At 35.9% G+C, this 23,740-nt stretch overlaps 1 protein-coding gene across 2 annotated transcripts in view; it reads right to left on the bottom strand.

Moving 5' to 3' along the window:
* LOC109421493 (ejaculatory bulb-specific protein 3) overlaps nucleotides 1-23,740 on the bottom strand; it is a 49,706-nt gene that overhangs the window by 3,440 nt on the left and 22,526 nt on the right. Inside the window, exons 1-2 of one of the 2 annotated variants that reach the window (XM_029870960.2) lie at nucleotides 16,905-17,044; nucleotides 9,845-10,073 (exon numbers count right to left, since the gene is read on the bottom strand). In XM_029870960.2, the coding sequence (XP_029726820.1) occupies nucleotides 9,845-10,040 (196 nt within the window). In that variant the 5' untranslated portion in view covers nucleotides 10,041-10,073; nucleotides 16,905-17,044. Of the gene's footprint in view, nucleotides 1-9,844; nucleotides 10,074-16,904; nucleotides 17,045-23,740 lie in introns of those variants that run through there. The other variant, XM_029870959.2, reaches the window with a different exon arrangement.

Below are 23,740 nucleotides of genomic sequence, written 5' to 3'. Positions count from 1 at the left end.
TTATAATGAACTTTGAAAAATATTTGACTTAATTTCAAATTATTAATAGGAGAAAAAAGTTATAGCGATTTCATTTATTCTATGGTTTTTTCAGTAAATTTATTTATTTTTCATATGCATCCCATTACTTTTTCAATTTCATGCTTTCCTTCAAAATATAAATATGTTCAAGTCAATTAGAGGGAATTTAAATGAACTCGAATTACTATGTCAAATTTTGAAACGATAATGAAGTTTTGGATAAATTAATGTTATATAAGAAAACTAATCTAACCGTTATAATTTTTTTCATGTAAAGAATTTGAAGTTTAGTCAAATGTTTTTAAACGCTTATTATATAAGTCATAACAGGGATGCCATATATACAGATTTATCGATATAATACAGAATTTTGAGCATCCGTACAGATTTCGTTTTATATGAAATACAGTTTTTAGAGCCAGAGGAGCTATTTTATTTTTGTATAAGATACAGATTTTTCACCCAAATTTTGTATGGGATACAAATGTTTGGAAATACCGATACAGATTTTTTTAAAAATTATCTGGCATCCCTGGTCATAAATGATCAAAATTTCATTGCATTCGGAGATATAACATCTCAAAGTTGGCTATCGGATAATTATACCTTTTCCTAGAACCTTTATAACTTTGTGTAGAATAGCCCAATCTTTTCAAAAATTGAACCACTGATACACAACTAGATGATGAGAATATTTTATGCCCTTTTCGAAACGTTATAGCTAAATGAACATTTTTTGATAAGTGAATATTTTACCTGTCCCAGTTATTTTGAGTAGCTCATGTACCTTGGGATATATCAAACTTCATGAAACATAAACAATCCGCAGCTTCCGGGAAGGTAAGCCCAGCTCCCTGGGTTAGTGGGTTGGTGTCAGGCCCTGCGAGCCAGCCGTAAAAAGACTAGCACCGAAAAATCAACAAAATCAACTAAACCCTGGAAACTGTTTGTGGAATATTTGGCCGAATTGGCCACTCCCATTTAGGAAACCATGGTTTCCTCAGGGAAGAGAGTGTCTTCCTTATTGATTCGCAACAAAAATCATTCTTTTGTATGTAAACTCTTATCTTCCACATCGAACAACCTTGATAATCAACTAAGGAATATTTGGGAACTTCTGGATGTGGACACCGGACATAATATTCGAAGGTGTTACCCCAAGTAACCAGAAGCTCGGATAAGAGGGTAATTTATAAGCTAAGCAGCTTGTTGGAGGATGCTCTTTAGCCTTCTAAGCAGCTTCATTTTTAAGTAATTTCGGAACTTGAAAGTTCACACTAAGAAGCTTGTTAGCCTTCTTAGCAGCTTATGATGAAACTTTCTCAAAATGAATGAAAAACAAAAATGTACTTCCAGATTCACCACAGCCTGTGTTAATTGTTGATAGTGCGTGAAACATGACCAACCAACCTTACTGCATATGATGCAATCCTGGAGAAGATTCGAACCGGATCCTTCAGTGTAATAACCTGCTGCCATACCGCAGCCATGTTGTAGATACTTGTTATGATCAAGTTAACCACGCTACTGCACAAGTTTATAAATCTAGGTGTCGACAAAGCATTGGTTCAAGTCATTTCCCCCACCTTGTATTTCATCATAATTGTGGTTTTTGGGGTAGACTGTAGGACTCTCACGCACCGGCTTCCGGTTCGAATCCAGTAGGCGTCACATTTTTTTTTTTTCATTTCAATAATTAATTTGGTAAATTCAATTTTAATGTCCATGCAAATTTTCGCATAAACTGTTTTTTTGCTAGAATAAAAAAATCTTTAGTCCGACAAGTTACTAAAATGAAGTTCTATGAACTTGAAAGTTCCGACAAAGCTACGAGTAGCATCTTAAGCAGCTTTCAAGCTGCTTAAGAGGCTAACAATGAGCCTAGACCGAACTTGTGTGCGAAGTTCCAGCAAGGCTCATTGTTATGCTCTTAAGCAGCCAGAAATTTCCATTTGGAACTTTATCTGAACTTCGCGGAACTTGAAAGTGCATTTCGTCATGTAGAGCGGAACTTTTGATTACATGGGACATGCTGTATTCTAAGGCTTTCGTCAGGGGGGAAATTGACAACTATGGGGAATTTGTTCAAAATACTCTTTTGTTTCTTCCTGGCTTAACAGCCAAACAGCAGCTGAGCTTGTTTCTCAACTAAAACAATTTTCTGTAGAAATGTTTGAAAAAACTCTTGTTGGAACTAACGCAGGAGTTTCTTGACCTTGAGGAACTCCTGGGGGATTCCCCTATAAATTTCCGCTCCAAGAATCACTTTAAATTTTCTTGAAATTATTCGTTCCGAAATTCTTGTTGTATCCATGAAATATTTCATGGACTCCTCTATAAGATTCTGCAGGAATTCATCCGAAAATTTCTCTTGTGGTTCCTCCAGAGCTTTCTTACCATTCTTCTAGGAATTTCTCCAGAAATTCCTGCTAGTAGGTCTCCAGTAATGCCTTCTTAAATTTCTCTAGAAATGCTTGCTACCATAAAAGATTTTTTCTGTAATTACACTCATTGCACAATTATGGGTCACACACAATTATTAGTCACTTTTCACTTTAATAGATAAATACTAATTAATTGCAAGCTTTTGTTACTCATTATCATTTTTCGTTGATAAGTTGATTTATTTTGTGTCACTATACGTATCGCACACGGGCTTATACGTCAAAACATACATATTTTCGATATTTTTTGTTGGGCACAAAACCATCTGTCAAAGTAACGCTTCTATTGTGAATATCGGAAATTGCGTGCGCTGCTTTCGTAAGCTCTGTAAAAGCGTGATTTTCAAGTGCAAAATGGTATCGTCACCAGAATAAAGGTATAATTTACGTTCTAAATGTATAAATTCATGTAACTGCAGCTAATTAAAGCTTATTTCAGGCAAAATTTAAGTGACTCATTATTGTGCCAAGCAACACCGAAAATCACACAATTATGGGTCACTTTTTGTGCAGCCATAATATTGACAGTTCTGCGTACATGGGCATTGCATACTTTTAGGCGTTTATCGGTGGTTGTGTTGAGGATTTTGTCCCAATTTTAAAAAATTGATTCCAAACCGCGAAAACACGCTTCGTTAAGAGGTTTGAGACCAGTTTATGATTCTACTATAGTTGATCTATCGAGAATAAGTGATCATTCATTGAAAAAAATAGACAAAACATTATTGTTTAGCCGATTTCTCTTGAGTGACCCACAAGGATGGAAATCTAGTGATCATGATCAGATTTCGAATGTGTCGCGGTTGAACGGCATCGCGCGTTCATAGCAACAACGATAACATTTTGTCGTCAAGCGGCATAACAAACTGCGTTCCGAGAAGAATGATTCGCTCGGCATGTGGGGGCGCGATGCGATCGTTATCATGAAGTCGAAATGATAAATTCGAGATTTCATTCACTTTTTCAGCGTTCTTGCTGCTTTAATTTCCAGATATGATTACGAATGTATTATTTCGAATCATGAATGCGGTTTACGGGTGCATACATTGTGATGAATAAAATTTATCACGACTTGTAACATGATCCGATAACGGGTCATCACGCGATAAAGCGTGCATCAGATGCTTTGATTATCTCTGTGATACGAGCACGGTATGAGGCGTCGGCATCATGCTACTGCAAGAACAAGGCTATCTTGGATTATTCGTATCTTGTATCATTTATCGCTTGAGGTGATTTTCTTCCATCCTTGGTGACCCATAATAGGCAACAAATTGACCCATAATTGTTACACAGCCAATTATGACCCATTATTGTGGTTTTCATTATTCACCAATATTTTAGTAATTTTCACCGCCTTAAGTGAATTTTACAAGCAAATTTTTATATAAAACAATAAAGAGGAGTTTCAATAAAGAGAATATAAAATAAAAATAATGAAAGTGTTATTTTTGTATGAAAAACGATTCATATTATGAAATGATTGTTCCTTGAGTGACCCATAATTGTGCAATGAGTGTACTAGAGATATCCGTCTTGGAGGAGTTTCTAGACGAATACTTGGAAAAATCTTGGAATCCAAGCAGAATCCCAGTAGATATTTCTGAGGAGTAGTGGTTCCTGCTTTAGTGGTTTTGCGTGTACGCACACGTTGCATTACACGAAGTTACTGGTGGAAAAAAGTAAACAAAAAGTAGCTGTTCCCGTTGTAATTAAAAAAAAATCCTTGGATATGCCTCCAGGGCTTGCTTCCTCCAGGAACTCCTGCAAAAATTCTCGCCGTTATTCCTCTTAGGATTGCTCCGTTGGTTCCTTCAGGAATTCTTCTCTAAATTCTTACTAGAATACCTGCCGGAAGGGGTCTCCAGTTTGTCTAGTGGTTAAGGCTACGGATCGCCAATCCGGAGACGGCGGGTTCGGTTCCCGTTCCAGTCGGGAAAATTTTCTCGACTCCCTGGGCATAGTGTGTATCATTGTGCTTGCCTCACAATATACTATTTCATGTAATGGCTGGCAAAGAAAACCCTCCAATTAATAACTGCGGAAGTGCTCAAAGAACACTAAGTTGGAGAGAGGCAGGCCAAGTTCCAGTGGGAACGTAGAGCCATATAGAAGAAGAAGAAGAAGAATACCAGCTGGAAGTTCTATAGAAACTTTTCTTGTGATTCTTCAAGAGGTATCTCAATGGAATCTTCCAGAAATGCCTGCTGATGTTCCCTTCGTGATTCTTTTAAATATCTCTCCAAAGATCTCCTTAAATACCTCCAGGGACGTCTTAAAGCTAATATTGGATAAATCCTAGCTGGAAATGCTTAAAAATCTAAACAAAAATACCTGGAGAAATCTTAGTGAACATTCCTTAAGGAATTCATGTAGAGATTTGTGGAAGTATCTATACCAATCTTTGGAGAAATCCCTGAAGAAATCACAGCAAAATTATTGGAGGACTAGGATGAATTTCTGGGGCAATTTCAAGAGGATTTTTTCTAAGATTTTAGCAGGAATTACTCTTGGAATCGTTTCAATAATATTTGCTTTTTAAAGCAGTCTATTTAGTAAAATAAGAGATTGTTTCCGCCCTTCTCTGTGTGTAAGAATATCGCCTATGAGAATGTTTCGACGTTTCTACGCCTTCATAAATCTAGCAAAATATAGCTTTGCTCTTCCATACTAATATGAAGAGCATTTTTATTAATGAAAATATGTAATTGAAAATATTCTTTCGCTCTAGGACATGGTTTCCCAAACTGTAGGTCGCGACCCCCCAGGAGGGTCGCCGGCCTTCATCCAGGGGGTCGCAAGGGACAGTTGAATAATTAACTGTAACAGACAACAAATGAGGGAATTTCTATGGTGGGTCGCCGAAAGCACGTATACTGGCAAAAGGTGGTCACACACCCAAAAAGTTTAGGAACCTATGCTCTATGAGATTGACTATGTGATTCTCAGAGCTTCAGAATTGGTGCAAAAATGCTCCTTTGTGGAATAGAGATTTTTCCTTCCCCGTTTCTAGATATAAGAAAAAGCCTTTAAGTTCTACGACATTTTTGCGCTCACATGACAATACAATTTTTGCCTGATATTAACTTTATTGTTTGCGAATTCCTTCAGAATTCCCTTCAAAATTTCTATGGGTTCTATCAGTAATTTCTCCACAGATAATTTCACTAATCCACGTATTCTCGGATTCCTTCAAAAGAGCTTACAACGTTTTCTTCAGACAATCAAAAGTTCAGAATTCATCCAGACATTTTCACAAGGTTACTTTATAAAAGCTTCCACAGACTCCTTCCGATGATCTCAACAGACATTCTTCTGGGGAATCCTTTAGAAGTTTCCCTGGACATTCTTTCGGATCAATGCTTTATGAGATTTCTTCATAAATTGTCCAAGCATTCATATGAAAAATCTTGTATTCCATCTAAAAATTGCTCCATGAAATCTTCAGAAATTGCTTCAGGAATTCGGCTTTAAATTTATAATAATTTCCCAGACAACCAGAAATCGTATACGACGTTGCATAAGTGATTTCTTTTTTCAGAAAATATTCTAGCGATTCGTTAAGAAATTTATTTCTTCAAAACATTAACCAGAGATTTGCTCAGGAATAGCTCTGAAGATTCTATAGAAAATTTCAATGAATTTGTTCAATTTCTGTCGCATTATGTCCATCAGGTTCTTTAATCCTCCTAGGATGTTGGGTTTTCCGCACCACGATGGTGTAGTGTACGTTCAGCGAGCCTATTTGGATCAAATTGACCCCACCGTCCTACAAAGGTTTAGGAATCCACCGAATATTTGTTCAGGAATTACTCCTAGAAATTCCGTTGATATTTCCCACAAAAATGAGTCCAATCACAGGTAGTTGGATTGTGGAAATTCTTCAGGGATTAATCTAGTAGATCCTACAGGAGTTTTTCCAGATAATCTTGGACTATTACTTTCAGTGATTCAAGCAGAAATTCCTCCAGAGATAACTGCGGAAGATTCCTTCAGGATTTTCTTCCGATATTCCTCCATATGTTTCCCCAGAAATGACTGCTGCATTTCCATCCAGTATAACTCTTAGAACTTCTCCACGGATTCTTTGAGGAACTTAATTAGAAAGATTTCTTCATGAATTCATCCAGAAATATCTCAAGATTTTTCCTAGCGATCTTAACAGAAGTTTATCTAGACGTTTCTCCTGATAAGGTACACCGGGGCAAGTTGAAACAGCGGGCTAACATGATGTTTTCTAATGATGATAAACAATTTGATTGCCAAAACACATAGTTTTTGATTCAAACAATCTTTTACTAAAGGATAAATTTTATTGAAATCTATTTCAAAACTTCCCGTTTCAACTTGTCCCAGTGTACCTTATTCCCACAAAAAAAAAAATCTTTAGAAATACGTCCTCAGATTGCTCAAGAAGTAATTTCAGAAAATACTCAATGATAAAATTCATGAAGTAAAGGATTTCTAAAAATTTTTTCTAAAACTTCTAGTTAACATTTCCAGGAATTCAAACAAAGGTTTCTCGACGAGTTTTTCAAAGTATTCCTGCAGGAAATTCTCAAAAAATTGCCTGATATTTCTCCAGATATTCTGCTTGAGATTTTTGAGATTTTTACACGGATTTCACTGAACATTGCTTCTGAAATTCCCTCGAAATTCTTTCTTCAGTTCATTCAAGGATTCCTTCGAAAATATCTCCAGAGACTTCATCAGAATTTAAAGGGAAGTCTTCTCGAATTTCAACAAAGATTTTTCCAAAAGTTTATTCACGATTGTTTTCTAAAATTCCTCTAAAAATCTTAAGAAATCCTAGAGAGATTGTGTTAGATAGATAAATTAAAATAAACTATTTTTTTTTTGAATGAATCTTTGAAAGAATAACTGGAAAAAACTGAAGACCTTCAAAAAGATATTTATAAAAGAATCAATAAAAAAAATACTTGAAAATGCCAGGGCATGAATTCTAAAGTAAAATCTACGCGAATTGCTGAGCGAAACTTTTTAGAAATTCTTAAAGCATTACCGGAATAATTACTGAAAAAATCCTGAAGACAGGTCTGAACAAATGCTAAGAAATGCCTGGAGAAACTTTAAGAAAATCATTCATTCCCTAGAATAATTTCTAAATAACTTCCTGGGAGAATCCCTGTATATTTGGAGTTAAACTTTCAGCAATTTCTGGCGAAATTTCCAATATAATTTCAGAAAGAGTTCTTGGAAAAATCTGAATTTCTGAAGAAACGTCCTAGAGAAATTTCTGAAAGAATTCCGAATCTCTGTGCATAATTTTCTCTTGTAATTGCATCTTTTGAAAAATCTTTTTAAGAATTCCTGGAGAATTTCTTGAGAAAATATCTTGATAAATTTTCAGAATAAATCTTAGAAAAATCCTAGAGAAAAACTGTTGGTGGAAATTCTGATAATATTCCCGGAAAAATTATTGCACAAATGTTTTCCTAAATAATCCCTGAAGTAAATCAACAAAGAAAATTACACAATGATTCTTTCGAGTAATTTCATGTGAAATTCTAAAAGAACAAAATCTCTGTTGGAAGCTCTAGATAAATTTTCAAAGAAACGCATAGATAGAAATACAGAAAGAGATATCTGGTGGAATCTTTGATAATCTTGGAGGAACCTGTAATGGAATTTCTTGTGGTAATCGTGAAGAAAATTCTAAAGAAGAGCATGGGAAAGAATATGTTATAAAAGAATTCCCGGAGGAATCTTTAAAAGTTTTTTTTTTGGTAAAACAATTCAAACGCATTTGATTAGAAATAACAAATGACTAGTGCTTATAACTAACTGGTTACAATTTTTTAGTTTGTTCTAGAATTTACGATACAGATACCAGTAACAAGTCATTTTGTTTAATTCTTATATGTAATCAATCACTGAGCAAATAGACTTACTTTTAAGCGCGTGGGGACTATCGCCAACAACATAATTTAAAAGAATGAAATTCCCGAACACATCTTTTAATGTCTGTATCAATATTTCAAACAAATTGACTTCAATGTCGGTGTCAGTCTCGTTAAGTGACGAGATGAACACAACCACTGGTATTTGCATGAAAAGTGAATTTCTATGGTAGCAGTAGAAAAAAAATGTAAGAACAGGATAAAAACCACTCTGAAGAGAAAATCCTGCAAGAAACACTGAAAAGGAAGCATTCAAGCGCTGCTTCGCTATAAATAAAAGAATTAAAAAGGAGTAAAAACGTTGCTTGTTGAAGCGTAGTACACTTTTGCTTGTGCCTTTTTTGCATAAACAGAAATTATGTACAGTTATAGTTGAAGAACTGCGGCACGGAAAACGTTTTGGAAGCATAATATTCCATTCCTCTTTAACGAACTTTAATTTCATCGATTGTCAGACGCACGCGAGTTCGTTGGAAAAAGCTTCCCGAGTGCTGTCTGCCTACCCACTCCAGTGAATGGCTTATATTTGCTCTACACCAGCAGACGAGACACCATTTCCACCGGGTCCTAATCCCACCTTTCAAGAATCACTTCGAATTGCAAATCATGTTTCGTTCCTCTTTGTGTGGTGCGAAAAGAGGAACGTCGTTGGTCGCTGCCACGACGGGATGACTTTCTCGCAGTCAGTCATGTTTTCTGCGAGCTGTTCTCGGTGAGGTTGGAGTGAAGTAACAATCTGAGACTGAGGGATCTTTTAAGTCCTTCTGTATTAATGTTTTATTTTTTTGATACGGAATATTCGTAACGAATCTGATTCTTAACTAGTTTCTTTTCACAGCACTCGAACAAACTGAGCATTCAAAAGTTGGTGCTATCCTCTCCTTTCACACCTTGCAGTAGCACTTAGTTCGTGCTAGGTTAAATTTCCGTAATCCTCTTTTTCCATCCGCACTCAAACGGAACACGCAAAAACGGCTACGCTTAAAAATGTGTTCGGCCTGCACATTTTTAGTAAACATCCATGCCGCACATGACTGTGTTCGAAACACACATTTTTTTATAATTGCTCGTACGCTCATATGAGCATGTATTTTGCAATAATTTCGACATGGCAACCTCACTGGGTTTATAAACCACCTTCAAATACCGAAAAATATTGATATTTTGCAAAAATGTGAGCGTGCGAGCAATTTAAAAAAATGTGTGTTTCCAACACAGTTCCTGTGCGGCATGGGCGCTACTCAAAAATGAGAGCTTTTATTTTAGAGAGAAAAGTCGTCTCCCATCCCGCTTGAAATCATTCGAAACAACTAATCCCATTCGCACCACCGGCACCGCGCCAACCGGACAGTAGTGTACTTTTCCAACTCCAGCCGACACAAAGCCAATCGCTCAATGGGCGGGAGTCAGAAACCAGGCGATAGATTTTTTTCCTTTCGATAGATCCGATAGACTTACTTTTCAGTTCCCGACCCTCCTGGGTGCAGGGTCCCTTCTCCAGCAAACACTTGAGGTAGTTGTTCAGAATCCGATCGTTACTGAGCACCTGGTCCACGTTGATGTTGTCGAACTTGTCGGTGTACTTTTGCTGCTGGGCGGACACGGTGGCGGCCAGGGCGGCCACGCCGAACACAATCAGGCAGAGGGATTTCATTTTTTTTGTTGGAGTTGTGCTAAAACAGTTGTTCTGTGAAAGAAATGAGAAAATAAGAAGAGGATTAGTTATTGTTGTTCACAACAAACGTAACTCTTAAGGATTTTTTTTTTTCAATATGGATAGGAAATCGTCAGATATTCCTGTGATGCGTTTCATTCAGTATTTCCCAGAGAATCTTTAAAAACTTGAATAATAATTCTATCTTGAAATCATTCATAGGGTCCCGAATCAATTGGGCAGTGGCTGGTATTTTGGGTACTTTTCTGCTAAAACTCAGTCTGAATGTCTGAAATATATCATCAAATATTGCGAATATTCAATCAAAAATGTTTTGTTATCATCCTCAGCAGTTCCTGTTTAAAATTAAGGTTTCTAGAGCAATTGTTTAGTTAATTTTTGATAAATCATCAAAAAAGCTTGTAAATAAGGCCTTTTTAAAATACCACTTTTAAGGCTCGATTTTATTTGATTTGTATTTATCTTTTATTCATACTGTCGCATCCCATATATAATTAGTTGTAAGCTATATCGTAACACCACAGAGCAGGAGCACTACCTCTCTGTGGTGAGAATATACGTGAGTCAAGAAGTACTTCGTCGTTACCTTTTTCTCCGGAGAAATTAGACACAACCAGACCCCACAATCAGGCCCCACGAGCAATCGCAAACACTTAGTTTTCGGCCCTATTTGGCATGCAGATTCAGAATATGGCATTATTTTAATACCGTCAAAGAAGCCAATTGTTCCATATTGTTCATTTCTCTTAAGCTTTTTTGAGTGACATCTTCACTGGCGTTCCTTCTGGTGATTCCTCCAGGAATTCGAAATGTGAAATTGTCCAGAGATTTCACCTGGTGTTCCAAGCAAATACGCCTTCTTGAATATTCCTTTAAGAATTCCTTTCTTTGGATGCTCTCGACTTCTGCAAGTTTGTACTGGGAGACTTTTACGGCTTTCAATTTTTAGAGCGGTCAGAACTAAAGCATACACACATAGAATAAATTGTAGTATTCTGACATTTTTTATCAGAGATTGTACCTGAAAATCTTTTTAGGTATTCCTTAAAATACCTTTATGGATTCCTTAAAATACCTTTATGGATTCCTTCTGAGGATTTCTACAGAAATTCCTGCAAGCAAGGACTCCTAAAAAAAGTTTTGTGATTCTAACATTCTTTCTTCGAGAAGCTAAAGAAGATTTCGAGAAGGAAATCCTGGAGGATTATAAGAATGAACTATGAGATGAACCAGCCTAGGGCTGAAAATCTCAAAAATAAAGACAAAAAAAAATGAACTCCCGGAGAATTTGCGGAAGGAGCTCTTTAAAAAAAATACTCCTGTTCGAATCCAAGAAAAAACTCCTAAATAGGTTCCTGGAATAGTCCACGAAGGAGCTGCTGATGAAAGACTAGAAAAAGTTTTAAGGGAATTTACGGAAGAACTTCTGAAAAAAATCTGATCAAAACGATTTTATAAATAAATATCATTTAAAAAAATTAAAGGAATTTTCGTATGAAACAATTCTAGAATACAAAATCGCCACAACGAGGAAGGTGTAGCAAATCTATCAATGCAACTTTCAAGTGCAGTTTTTGCCGTGATGGATAACGCGCAGGTACTCAGGACAGTATCCGCAAAAAGTTGGTCGGTTTCCTCTATTTGTCTTTTTTATCTCCTTTCAATCCGCTTGCCGAGCGTCTAAAAATAGATTTCGTTAGTTGCAAAAGTTCAGTCATTTAAAACAATCCATTATTTTATATTGAATTTACCAAATCTAAGTTTTTTCTAACAGACTGTCAAAAATTTCGACAAATGATAATATTTGTATTGTCAAACAATGGAACAGTTCAGTTTAAACTAGAAATCAGTTTGATTTGAACTAGAGTTTAATTGTGATTACATTTTATTTCTCTGCGTGTGCTGTGTAATCACGAAACAAGTACATTGTAAGTAAACACGGTATCACTAAACGTTAAATACTTGTTCTTGTGCATCGGTGGAGACTCTCAGACGGAGCGGAGCTTTGTTGTTTATCCGGATAAGCTTATGCAGTGACAACAGTAATTCGGCACATAAGAGTGAGTTGTGGATAAAGAGAAAGAGAATTATCGTGAGTGCTGGAGTGAGAGATTTTTATTTTTTTCCCATGCAGTGAAAATTCTCTATCGTGGTAATGGATAAACCCGTGGAATTTGATCATGTGAGCGAGAAATTTGATGCCTGCTCAGAAGGAAATCCTGGAGGATTTTCAAGAAAATCTTTTGGGTCATGATTTACTTAGAGTATAACTTTATTTCACGACCTGCCAACAGCTTGCAGTCGCGTTTTGATTATATTTTGAAAAGCGAGGAGATAACTCAGGGATGTCTTGAGGAATTCTAATTCCTTCTAGAACTCCTGAAGGAATTCCTGTTGCAACTGCAGGAGGAATTTGAAAAGGGATAACCCGAACAGGAACTTCAAGAGAAATTAGAGACTTCAAGAATTCTTTGAGATATCCAAACAAAAAACTTATCCTGGGATTCCAAGAGATTACCCAGCGGAATTTAACGTGATGAACTACAGAATTTTTAGATCAGATTTCTTGGAAGTTTCCCTAAAAGAATGTCTAAGGGAATTCATGAAGAAAGTCAATGAGGAATCTTTAGTGAAGCTTCTAATTGCAATTCCGAAGGAACTTCTGGAAAGTCCCTTGGGGCATTTTCCAGAGAAACTCAGCGAAATGCTGCGAAAGCCCCGAAAAAACTTTTTTAAAATGGTAAAAGATTTTCCAGACATGTAAGTTTGTTGGAACTGGCAGAATCCAAAAAAAAACCCTTGATGAATTTAAAAAAAGTTTTGCGAGAGTACCTATAGGGAGTGCAAAAGGGAGATATTTTGTCAGTTAAACCCCTCCCAATGCTGATGCTCCATACACTAGGCGCCCATCCTCCATTTGATAAAATAAAAAAAAAACACCTTTGTCGCTTTTTTTGTGCACGGGCCTGATCTAGACGAATGTTCCTGGAGGAATCTTAGGAGAATCTCAGCAAGAATCTCTCGAGGAATCCCAAAAATGTGTGAAGAAATTATTAGAATTGAATAATCCTCTAAGGCTTTCTAAAGTAGTCTTAGAATAAACCCTTACAGGAATCAAGGGAGACTCTGTAAAAAACAATGAAGGAATTCCAGAAAATCCTTCTCAACTTATTGCAAAAGATAACAAGAATCGAGATAGGTAGAATCGTACAAGATTACCAATGGAAATCCCAGAGCATTCTTGGATGAATCCCATAAGATACTAATTGAAGAACCGCAAAAGTACTTCTGCCATGTCTTTTGCAATTTCGGTGATCATTTGGAGAAAACTTGTTGGAAATAATTGTGGCAATTTTCAATATTACACAAAATTTGAGATATCGAACTGTCAAAATAAGCGAACAAAACGTTGATTCATTTGAGAACTGGACTGGAGGGTTGAAAAATTTGCCCAATAACAACAAACTTCGATAATTTGAAACTCTGATGAAACTATATGAAGAATTGAGGGATAAATTGTTTATCACCGTAAGCTTCTTTTAATAAACTGTCGCGACATTTCTTTGTTTTCAAAATAAAACTAATAGAATCTACTATGGAATTCATTCAGGAAAACTACTATAATCAAATTACGAATTGGAGATCTTTAACGGACGTTATGGAAAATGGCATTCCGCAGGAACAGTATATTTTATTCCTATCCAGGCCCACTCTACAAGTTATATAAAAGTTTATGCAAGTTTTAGTAGGGGGAACCTGTTCCAGTTGATGACAGAATTTTCATGCACATTAGGTGTAATTGCATACTTCTATTGTAACTTCCTGGCTTCTGAAGCGCATTGGTGGCAGAAACCACCCCACAACGTATACATACAATATAGAATAAGAACTAGTTTGATTAGCATATCAAATGATGAGTTATACACATGGGTGAAACTGAAACAGAATCTTATAGACAGTTTTATAAACAGTTTTTTAGATTGAAATGGTGTCTTCGAAGATGTTTGAGCTGGTTAAATACTTCTAACTATTTTTTGTTGAATTATATTTTTACATCGATTTTTAAAACAAGCGAAAGAAAACAATTTTTTCGATGGTTGATATCAAAAGACGATTTTACGTACAAATTCCAATTAAAAAGCCAAACATATTATTTTCCTTCATCAAAGCTATACGTAAATTACAAAAAAAAATAAAAAAAAAACAAAAAAAAAATAAGAAACATGTATGTGACTTTGTAATCCAACATGTATTATCCAACATTGTTTTAACAGTTATACCGTTTTTTTTTTATCAAAAACAGATCAATTATTTCCCAGATATGTACATTTTTGGATTTTTTAAGTTCTTCGTTAATTAAGAACGGTTTGATGTAGCAAGAATTTTTGTTTCATTGGATCTTGTTTCTTTTTTTTTATATGAAGATTTTTTTTGAATCTACTTATTTTAAAAAACGATAAAAAATAAAATTTCGAGGAAAAACAGTTAAAAGCACTAGATCATCCCAGACTGATTCGCAAATTTTTATGAAATCAGCTTTCTACAGAAAAATTATAAAAAAATCGATGGATAAGATTTTTGGAATATTGAAATTGTATTACATCTGCGATGATTTTTTTTTTCTAAGAGTCTTTCAAATACCTATCTTAAAACATCTTCGAAGACATAACTTCAATCCAACAAACCGTTTTCGAGTTATATATATATAAAGAAGATTATGAGGTTTTTTTATGCACCCTTTTTAAAAGTTAGGTGAAAAATAAGGTATTTGCACAGAAAAATCTATTCAAAGAATATCAAGCAGTAATAATGCTTTCGAACTTATTCTCAAACCAAAACTAGTTCATCGTAAAACAGCATTAATTCACTTTAAATCAACATCAAGACATTGTCCATTTAACTTATTATGCGGCCTTCGTGGCCGCGTAATTAGCGGGGTCAGTCGTTAAGGTGTCTCGTAAGCCTCGGAGTGTGGGTTCGATTCCCGCTCCAGTCGGGGAAATCTTTTCGTCAAACGGAAAATTCTTCACTGGACCACTGGGTATTATATGTGTTGTCCGTTGTCTAATGTTAGTAATGTTCAGTCTGTAGAGGCCGCAGGGTCGAAGAAGGTGTAATTGTCTTTTATAACGGTCTTCTCGAGCTTTGTGCTTGAGTCCTTCCGTAAAGTTTTGCACAGTACCTTCGATCGCTTGCCAAAAAGTTTTTACCACCTTGTTTGTCAAAATCGATTTTTTTTTAATAAGAGATCCATTTTTTGACATATTTTGAAGGTTTCAATTCACTGTTACTCAAATTTTTCAATTGGTGTGAGTTTTGAGGTGTATGAGATATTACGTTTTTTGGAAAAAAAATGCGGTTCAATTATTACATAGTCCACTGCATTCAATCGCAAGAACTCTCCTCCATAAGCAGGACACAAAAAATCAATCCAAATCAATGCACAGTATCAGCTTTTGAGTAAGGGGTGCCAGAGATTTTTCCCGACATTCCTCGTCGTGAAAAAGATCACTTGTAGTACATGTATTTTTTGAAGCTCAGTTTTTCAAACCACAATTTCACATTATTGTTGACCAAACTATGTATTTCTTGACCAACTTCGATTATTGTTTGGTCTTAAATTAATCAGCAACCTTTCCACGTTATAGTGATGTATTGAACTGAATACTTGAAAGCTAACTTAAGTCTGCTGGGACGTTCGTTTTATCGTACATTTTCAGATTTTCAGCACGTTTGTGTAAAAACTTTTTGTGGACTTCTTGTTCCTTTGACTCTTTTTCAAACACAATGTCAAAATATCACCCGAAGTAAACATTTTGCGATTCCTTACACAATAAGCTTTCATTTGCTCCACGATTCGTTGAAAATTGTAAAATTTCTATCCAAAATGCGATGGCTATATTTTACTGTGCGCAAACCTTAATGCAAAACAAATAACATGAAAAACACGTGCGTTAGACTGGAAATGCTCTATACCATGTGACAAATTAATTACACAGCATTACAAATTCATCAACAAAATGCATCTAACACCTCAGAACTCCTAAAAGATTCGCAAGCGATACAACCCGATCGTAAACAATAATGATTGGCCTTGATCGTTGTCCCCGCGCGGTATGGATAACGCGGCTCTCGTTCCAATCATAGTGACTGCCAATTAAAGGTACGCTGCTAATTAGCATCAGCACGAGCCAATCGAGCCAAACCGTCACACCAAGCACGCCAATCAAATCACACTTTCTTGGAGATTTCTGCGTGTTTGAAACACGATTGCACGTATCCATTTGAAGGTCGATTGGTTTTGCGAGGGTAGTAGCAAGTAGGTTTTCTAAGAAGTTGATACGTATCTGTAGCCGTGATAGGCGTAGGGTATGTTTTTTTTACGATGGAGCTTAAGACCTTCGGTGACCAGTTTGAAATGGAAGTTCCACCAGTTAGAAAATGGTAATCTGATTAAATAATGCTCAAATTTTAAAAATAGAACATCACAACATAGATGCCTCAAAGATAACTTTTGAATTCCAAATTAAAAAGAAGAATCAGCTTATCACCTTCAGTAAAGAGAATAAAACTTCCATTACAAAACAGATCCTGATTCGACTGGGAAGCTATCCAAGACATCCTTAAAATGAAATTTTTGAACACTTGCGCGTTTATCGCTTCGCCTGATGAAAGTTAGCATTTTACTCTTAATCAAATCGCCTCGTTTACCTACATAGACGAGCACAGCAATGTGATGCACGATATTCCTTACGTGTTTTTATGTGGTTTGACTTATTACTTCTCACCGTTTATTACAATCCTTCAATTATACCGCGATACACTTAGCAATTAATTACTAACCTCAGAGTGCCTCCTTATTGTTGTAAAAACTATCGCGATCAATTTTTTTGTTTTGTTTCAATGTTCAGATGTGTATGACCTGGCTGGCGCCTCACCGACTAATGTGCTCCTAGCTGGAAGTTTAATACAGTGTTCACAGTTTGCTACTAGCTAGCACCAGCATTGAATTGCTTCCATGAAGCGATTGAAAACTGGTACCTACATGGGAAACTAGTCGGTTTACTAGTTCCAAACACGTTCACTCGTCATCCACAGGTACATGTTAGGTTGGAAACAAATGCTCACAGTGGGAGGGGTTTTTTTGTCGTTTGAACGTTTGTTTGAAATTTTAAGATTTTGCATCAAATAGTTCGATAAAGTTTTCGTTGACCTTCGCATCAAGTCAAGACCTTTTGGACTTGTGAATCAATATGTGATATCAAGGACAGACTTGTTAGAATCCCAGAATGGCCGCCACAATGGCCGACTTTGGCACCTACTCACGATTTCGGAAGCACAAATCTCTTCGTAAACAAAACCAGCGCACCTGAGCTTCTTATTTTAAGCTTATTACAAGTGAGCAAGAACAGAATAATAAAACTCACTGTTGTTTGAAGCTTGCTTCTTGAGATTTGTGCGTCTGAAGTTCTGATGCACTGTTGAAGCGGGATGTCAAGACGTTTGTCCTTAAACTTACTTCAAACCAATCGTGCTAATGTAGTTATATTGATACTTGTTTTACCTGTGGTTCTTTCAGTAAACGATGTCCAAACTACTACACGTGGTGGAATTACTATCATCAATCGAAGGCACATCAAGCACCAACATTAGTTCTCAGTTAGTTCACAATGAAAGTTCACTTTTTGTAAAATGTACTTTCACTGCGGTCTACTTACCATGTCAATGTACTGGCTAGCAGATACATTTTCTTCTCGATTATAATGACACAGAATCTGCTAAATCCTTTTAATTTCATGACATTATATATGAGAAAAATAAAACCAATAGCTTAAGGCGAATCTGGAAGCGTTCTCTCATTTTTCTGTTTTTTTTTTATTATTTTTTAGTGGCAGCCAATTAAACGCCCCATAATACATTAAAAAGTTTCCATAAATAATTCGGAAATTGCCAATAAATATAAAAATGGATTTCTGTCTGTCTGTCTGTCTGTCTGTCTGTCTGTCTGTCTGTCTGTCTGTCTGTCTGTCTGTCTGTCTGACCGCTATGGAATCGGAAACTACTGGACCGATCGGTGTGAAATTTTGTATGTGGGTGCTGTCGGGGCCGAGGAAGGTTCTTAGCTTGGTGTGAGGTCTCTCCGATCTCGGAAACGGGGGGCTCTCATACAAATGACCTTGCGGGGAACGTACATATCGAGCTGCACGTCAAAAAACACAGTAGGCAAATAAATAAATAGGGGTGGAAGCAATAATAAACTATAAAAGTACCATAAACAAATCAAAAAGCGCATAAATAAATCAAAACTTCCCATAAACAATTGATTTTTGAGCAATAAAAAATGCCAGAATTTCCACAAATAAATCAACAATTGCAATGAAAACTATATTTTTCCAACAAAAAATTTCGAACATACTACATTATAAAATTATTATGATAGAAAGGCTGAAACTATGTGTGCAATTTAACAGACAATCGCTTGGTGTCCGAACTCGCTAACGCTCGTCGGACTTTAAAAAAGGATAACATCTCTGATCGCATTATACCGGGCAAATTCTTGGATCTGTGGATTGCCTAGAACCGAATCGACGCAGTTACAGCGCGTCGGATTTCCTCTATGCGGCTTCGCCGCATGGCTCTGCCGAAGCTTTTACTTTACTCATTGTTTCGTATTTATTGCTAAATTTTCAATTACTTTTTTGTTGTTTTTCAATTGGGAGTTTTTTCCTCAACACAGTCGTTGGGGAAGCGGTGCCTGTACGATAGGCAAACAGTTTCAAACAATAAATAAATCGCTTTCGCTCGTCGTACATATGTACAGCAGAGATGGTTATATTTGCGATTTAGAGGAAGATGATATAGATCGATGAGATTGGAATTGAACCTTATGACAACTAAAATGCCGAGTCATTAATTGGCTCGGTAGCTTAGTTGGTAAAGCACTTGTCTAGCGAATAAGGGTCGTGAGTTCAAATCTCACCTGAGCTGTGGATTTTTTCCCAATTTAATCAATAATTTACCCATCTGTACATATGTACGTTGAGTTATTTGAAAATCATAATTGACCACACGGATTGGTATTACCGAAAATTTGCACTATGAGTGAGTCAGATAGCCCAGTTTGTCTGTCCGGTGACTTCACCGAAGTTTTTCAGATGTAAATATAAGCTGCTTTGAATTCACCAAATAAAAAACTATTCAAAACGAAGAAAACTGTAATGTTTTTTTTACTTAAAATCTATAAGCGTGAACAACACAAGAACCGTTTATATTGAAAATAAAAACCCATGCCACGAGCGCTACTGCGTCCACAAATAAACTAGTTACTAATATTTCTAAAACTTTCAGAAACTTATTCGATCTTGCTCAAAATTTCACCAATGAAGCATCAATATATAGTTTATGATTGGTTAAAATTTCAGCCATTTGATTGACGTATACAAAAGTTATGAACATTTGAATGAAAAAAATAGTTTGACAAAATAATTGCTGTACGGACATTTTTCTTTATTTGTATCAACGAGATTTATAACCCTAGACTAGTTCATCTCGGGACCCACGCTTAACTTCTCTCCTTGAGCTTGAGCTTGAGCTTGATGGACCACCCGTAGATGCTACTCCAGTATCGCAAAACGAGCTACACTCACACAAGGAACCAACGAGATATCTGCCGGGGACTAAGCAGACATCTTCAGTGTGTGTGCGTTGGTGATCTTCTATTTTTAGGTGACAAAGGCGCCCGCCACGTCATGTTGCAGGTCAATGAGGGGAAGGGGAAGGAAGTGATGATTGCAATCGTTTGTATTCATATCAGATCGATTATACCTCCGCGTCTGCACAAATTCATACGGATGATGGAGTGTTGGTGGGATTTTGTTGGCAGAGGGTTCACACATTGGTGTGTTCATGCCAGGGTTAGGTGATAGAATTGTGTGTTTTATTATTCTGAAGATGTGCGAGCACAGTTTGCTTGATTGCATAGCTTGTAGGCGTTATCTGATAGATTGACACTGTGCTGTGAAAGTTCGGAAGGAAGGGAAACGGCTTTTTCAACCGGTTTCTGTTCTAGCGATGGCTATGGATATGTGAATATACATAAGTTGTATATGTAGTGAGGAGGGAGAAAGTATATAGAAAGATTCAAGGAAAAGGACGGGCCAGGGATTGAACCCAAGACCTTCTGCATACGCATCAGAAGCGGTAGCCGCTTGACCACCAACCAAGCCCGTCGTTCCCAGGCTTTACTTCTCTTCCGAAGAAAGAACTCACATTTTGGGAATTTGTCCGGAGTGGGATTCGATCCCAGGTCCTCGGCGTGATAGTCACGTGCTTTAACCATTATACCAGGTCCGCTCCTGAGCGGACAATTCTATGTTACACTGTACGTACTTTCTGCCTACGTACAATTAAGAATTTTCCTGCAACCATTGTTTTTTTTTTTGCAATGCGTGATGCGATACTAATACTCAGAAATCCACTCTATTAAATAATAAAAATCTTTTTGGACTGACATGACATGAAATTACGGATACAGTATGAACTATTACAGAATATTTCAGAAAATTTCTGTAATTTTTTGTATCTTCTCTGTCAGTCCAAATAGATTTTTTTCTTAAATGTCTTTTTTTCTTTAGAAAAGCAGCAACGTTTCTGTGAAATGAAGCAGCTCTCTTAAAAAAATATGGATAAATTATGACAAAAAATGTCTGATTTCTAAGGCTGACTTTATAAAGGACGATAAATGAAGTTAATGTAAATAAACGAGAAAATGGTAAAAAAAATTTCTAGAAAAAATCAAGGCCCTCAAGAAGTGTTGCGCTTTTTTTTTTAAAAAACGGTTTTGCAGTCAATCAAGAAGAACCAACATGAAAAGTTTTGTATAGTTGCGTTCAACATTTCTTAATTTTTTTTTCTGAAACAATTCAAGAGTATTTTTCCGTAGTGACCCAAAAAGATAATTCAATTATTTCTGGGATGTGTTTTATGCACGGATGTACAGTATCGGACAATAAAAATGCACCAAAGCCGTTTTCCCATACAAACTAGTCAACTTTGGATTGCCATATCTCAGTTATGTCTCAACCGATTGTTTTAATTTTTCTGTGACGAACTACAAAACATTTCATTTTTCAAAAACTATTGAAAAAGTTCAGTGATAACTATTGATACAAAAGTTACAGATAGGTTGAATTTTGACAATAAAAATGCACCAAGACAAAAAATTGTGTAGCTAAAAATGCTGGAGTCAGATAGCTATAGTGTCTTCAGCAAATTTATTGGGCATCACACAAGAAACATATTTGCCGAAGACACCATAGTGATTTGACTTCAGCATTTTTGGCTACATAATGTTTTGTCTTGGTGCATTTTTACTGTCAAAATTCAACCTATCTGTAACTTTTGTATCAATAGTTATCACTGAAGTTTTTCAATAGTTTTTGAAAATTAAAATGTTTTGTAGTTCGTCACAGAAAAATGAAAACAATCGGTTGAGACATAACTGAGATATGGCAATCCAAAGTTGACTATTTTGTATGGGAAAACGGTTTTGGTGCATTTTTATTGTCCGATACTGTATGTTTCCCTGGCATTTACTCAACAGTATTATTTCAAAAGACTCTTTAACAAACATATTAGTAATTACCACAGTTTTTTTTAACAAAATGTTCTATTTTTTTCTAAATTCATTAATAAATTGGTATAGAAAATCTCCTGCGCTGTAACAAAATTATTTCAAGAAGTTTCAGAGACATTTTTTGTGCAGCATTTCATGAAAGCCTTTTTACTTAGAAACAGCTTGCCAGAATTATTGGAAGACTGGAAATTTGCTTGACCTATTTCAGTAATTGCACTGTACATTTCTCTGGTGTTTTTCTCACCCGAAATTATTCCTCAAATCTCGCTATCTAGAACAGATGTCTACACATCTAATACCTTCAGACATTTCTCCAATAAAAAATCTTCTGAACTCCTGTTAAAAACAATTTTAAGGGATCAAACAGTTAAAACTACAAAAATTTGACAAGAAATGTTGTCTAAATCATTCTATGAGCTGCTGCAAATGCCTTCATTAATTTGAACTATAAGACGTTTTTCAGAAATATTTGTTTCCACTGTGACCAAGAATATTACAGCAATTATAAAATTTTGGTTTCATCGTCAAAAATCTATTCTCAAATTTGACAACAAATTCTTACTTTTTACACATATGTCGTCCCTGGTGCATCATAGTTTTGTTCGTTCTAAAATATCTTAAATTTCTACAATTAATTCGGAAATTCTAGAATTCCCTCATTTTTTTCAAAAGTGTTACTCAAAATACCGTCTAAAAATCTTTTTTGATTCTCGAAGCAGATTTCCAAGATGAACCAGAAACTACCTTATGAAATCCATAAAAATCCTTAAGGTCTGAGGTCAAGCTCGTCCGTTAAAAATTTGAAATTATCACGTGTTGTCGTTGGAAAAGCACGTTTTAGCTCTTTCGGAGAGGCAATTTGTTCCGCCCGTTCGAGGTTGGCAGGGTGGCCAGGATTATTTTGAAATGAGTTTATGGTTAGTTTTGTGTAATATTCTTAACATTTGAATGTTTTTCCATAACATTTTTACAAGCTTTATACTCATGAAGAATCAAATTAGAAATAATATTATTAGAATAAATATACTATTGAAAGATGCAACCTAACTAAATCGGTAAAAGCACGAGTATTCATCAAGACCATGTTGAGGTTTGGAATGAGTGTATGGTCCAATATCGCCAGAGATTTTCATTTTGTTCTCAGTTACCAAGTTTGTTTTGGCATGGGAATAGTACAAGATTTGCACTGAGAAAGGAAATAATTGGAACAAATATAATAATGAAAGATGTCAACATAACCGACTCAGTAAAAGTGCGGATATTCATCAAGAATATACTGAAAGTGTCTGAGATCGATCAGTACATAAACTTCTTACATAAAATATCGTTGTTATCCAAGGAGAAAAGGAAAGCTTTTAGTTATTTGTTGTGCAATTGCTCATGAAACACTAAGCTGAGAAGCCTGTGAGTCTAAGTTGGGATGCTCCGAAGAAGTTGAATCGGAATATGTATAAGATATTATATGCATTGATATATTTACATACTACCCGCATAGCAAATTACAATTTGTCTTGAGGTTCAAACAATAAACTTGTTCTATCTGTTGAGGTTTATATACGGAAAGTAGTTGCTTTCATGTCCAAGTATATGAAACTCAATTTGTTTAACAATAAGTTACGGTGTATATAATTCATATCAAGTGTTAACAATTTATCATATTTTGCAATAATTGTCTAACTATATGAGGACGAAAACTCGTGAGAAATGGTGCCACTATTAATTCACCCTCTATCATGTGGTTTGTACTTATTTTGCGGGATTTTCTTGAGGAGTTTCTCCGGGAATTCCTCGACGAGTTTTTCCGGAAATTCCTCTGGGAAAAGGATTTTTTCCAGGTATTCTTCTAGGAATTTATCCGGGAAACTCTCTAGGAATTCTTCCGGGAATTCCACTATGAGTTCCTCCGGAAATTTCTGTAGGGGTTTCTTATTGAATTCTTCAAGGAGTTTCTTTAGCAAACTCTCTGGAAGTTCCTCCAAGATTTCTAGACTAACTTGTAAAAAGGGCGTAACAGCCATTGTGAATTTCTACTTCTCCCGTTTCT

This window comes from Aedes albopictus, chromosome 2 (genome assembly GCF_035046485.1).
Source record: "Aedes albopictus strain Foshan chromosome 2, AalbF5, whole genome shotgun sequence".
NCBI lineage: Eukaryota > Metazoa > Arthropoda > Insecta > Diptera > Culicidae > Aedes > Aedes albopictus.
The sequence above is the reverse complement of the archived record's forward strand: the minus strand, read 5'-3'. Positions and strand labels throughout refer to the sequence as shown.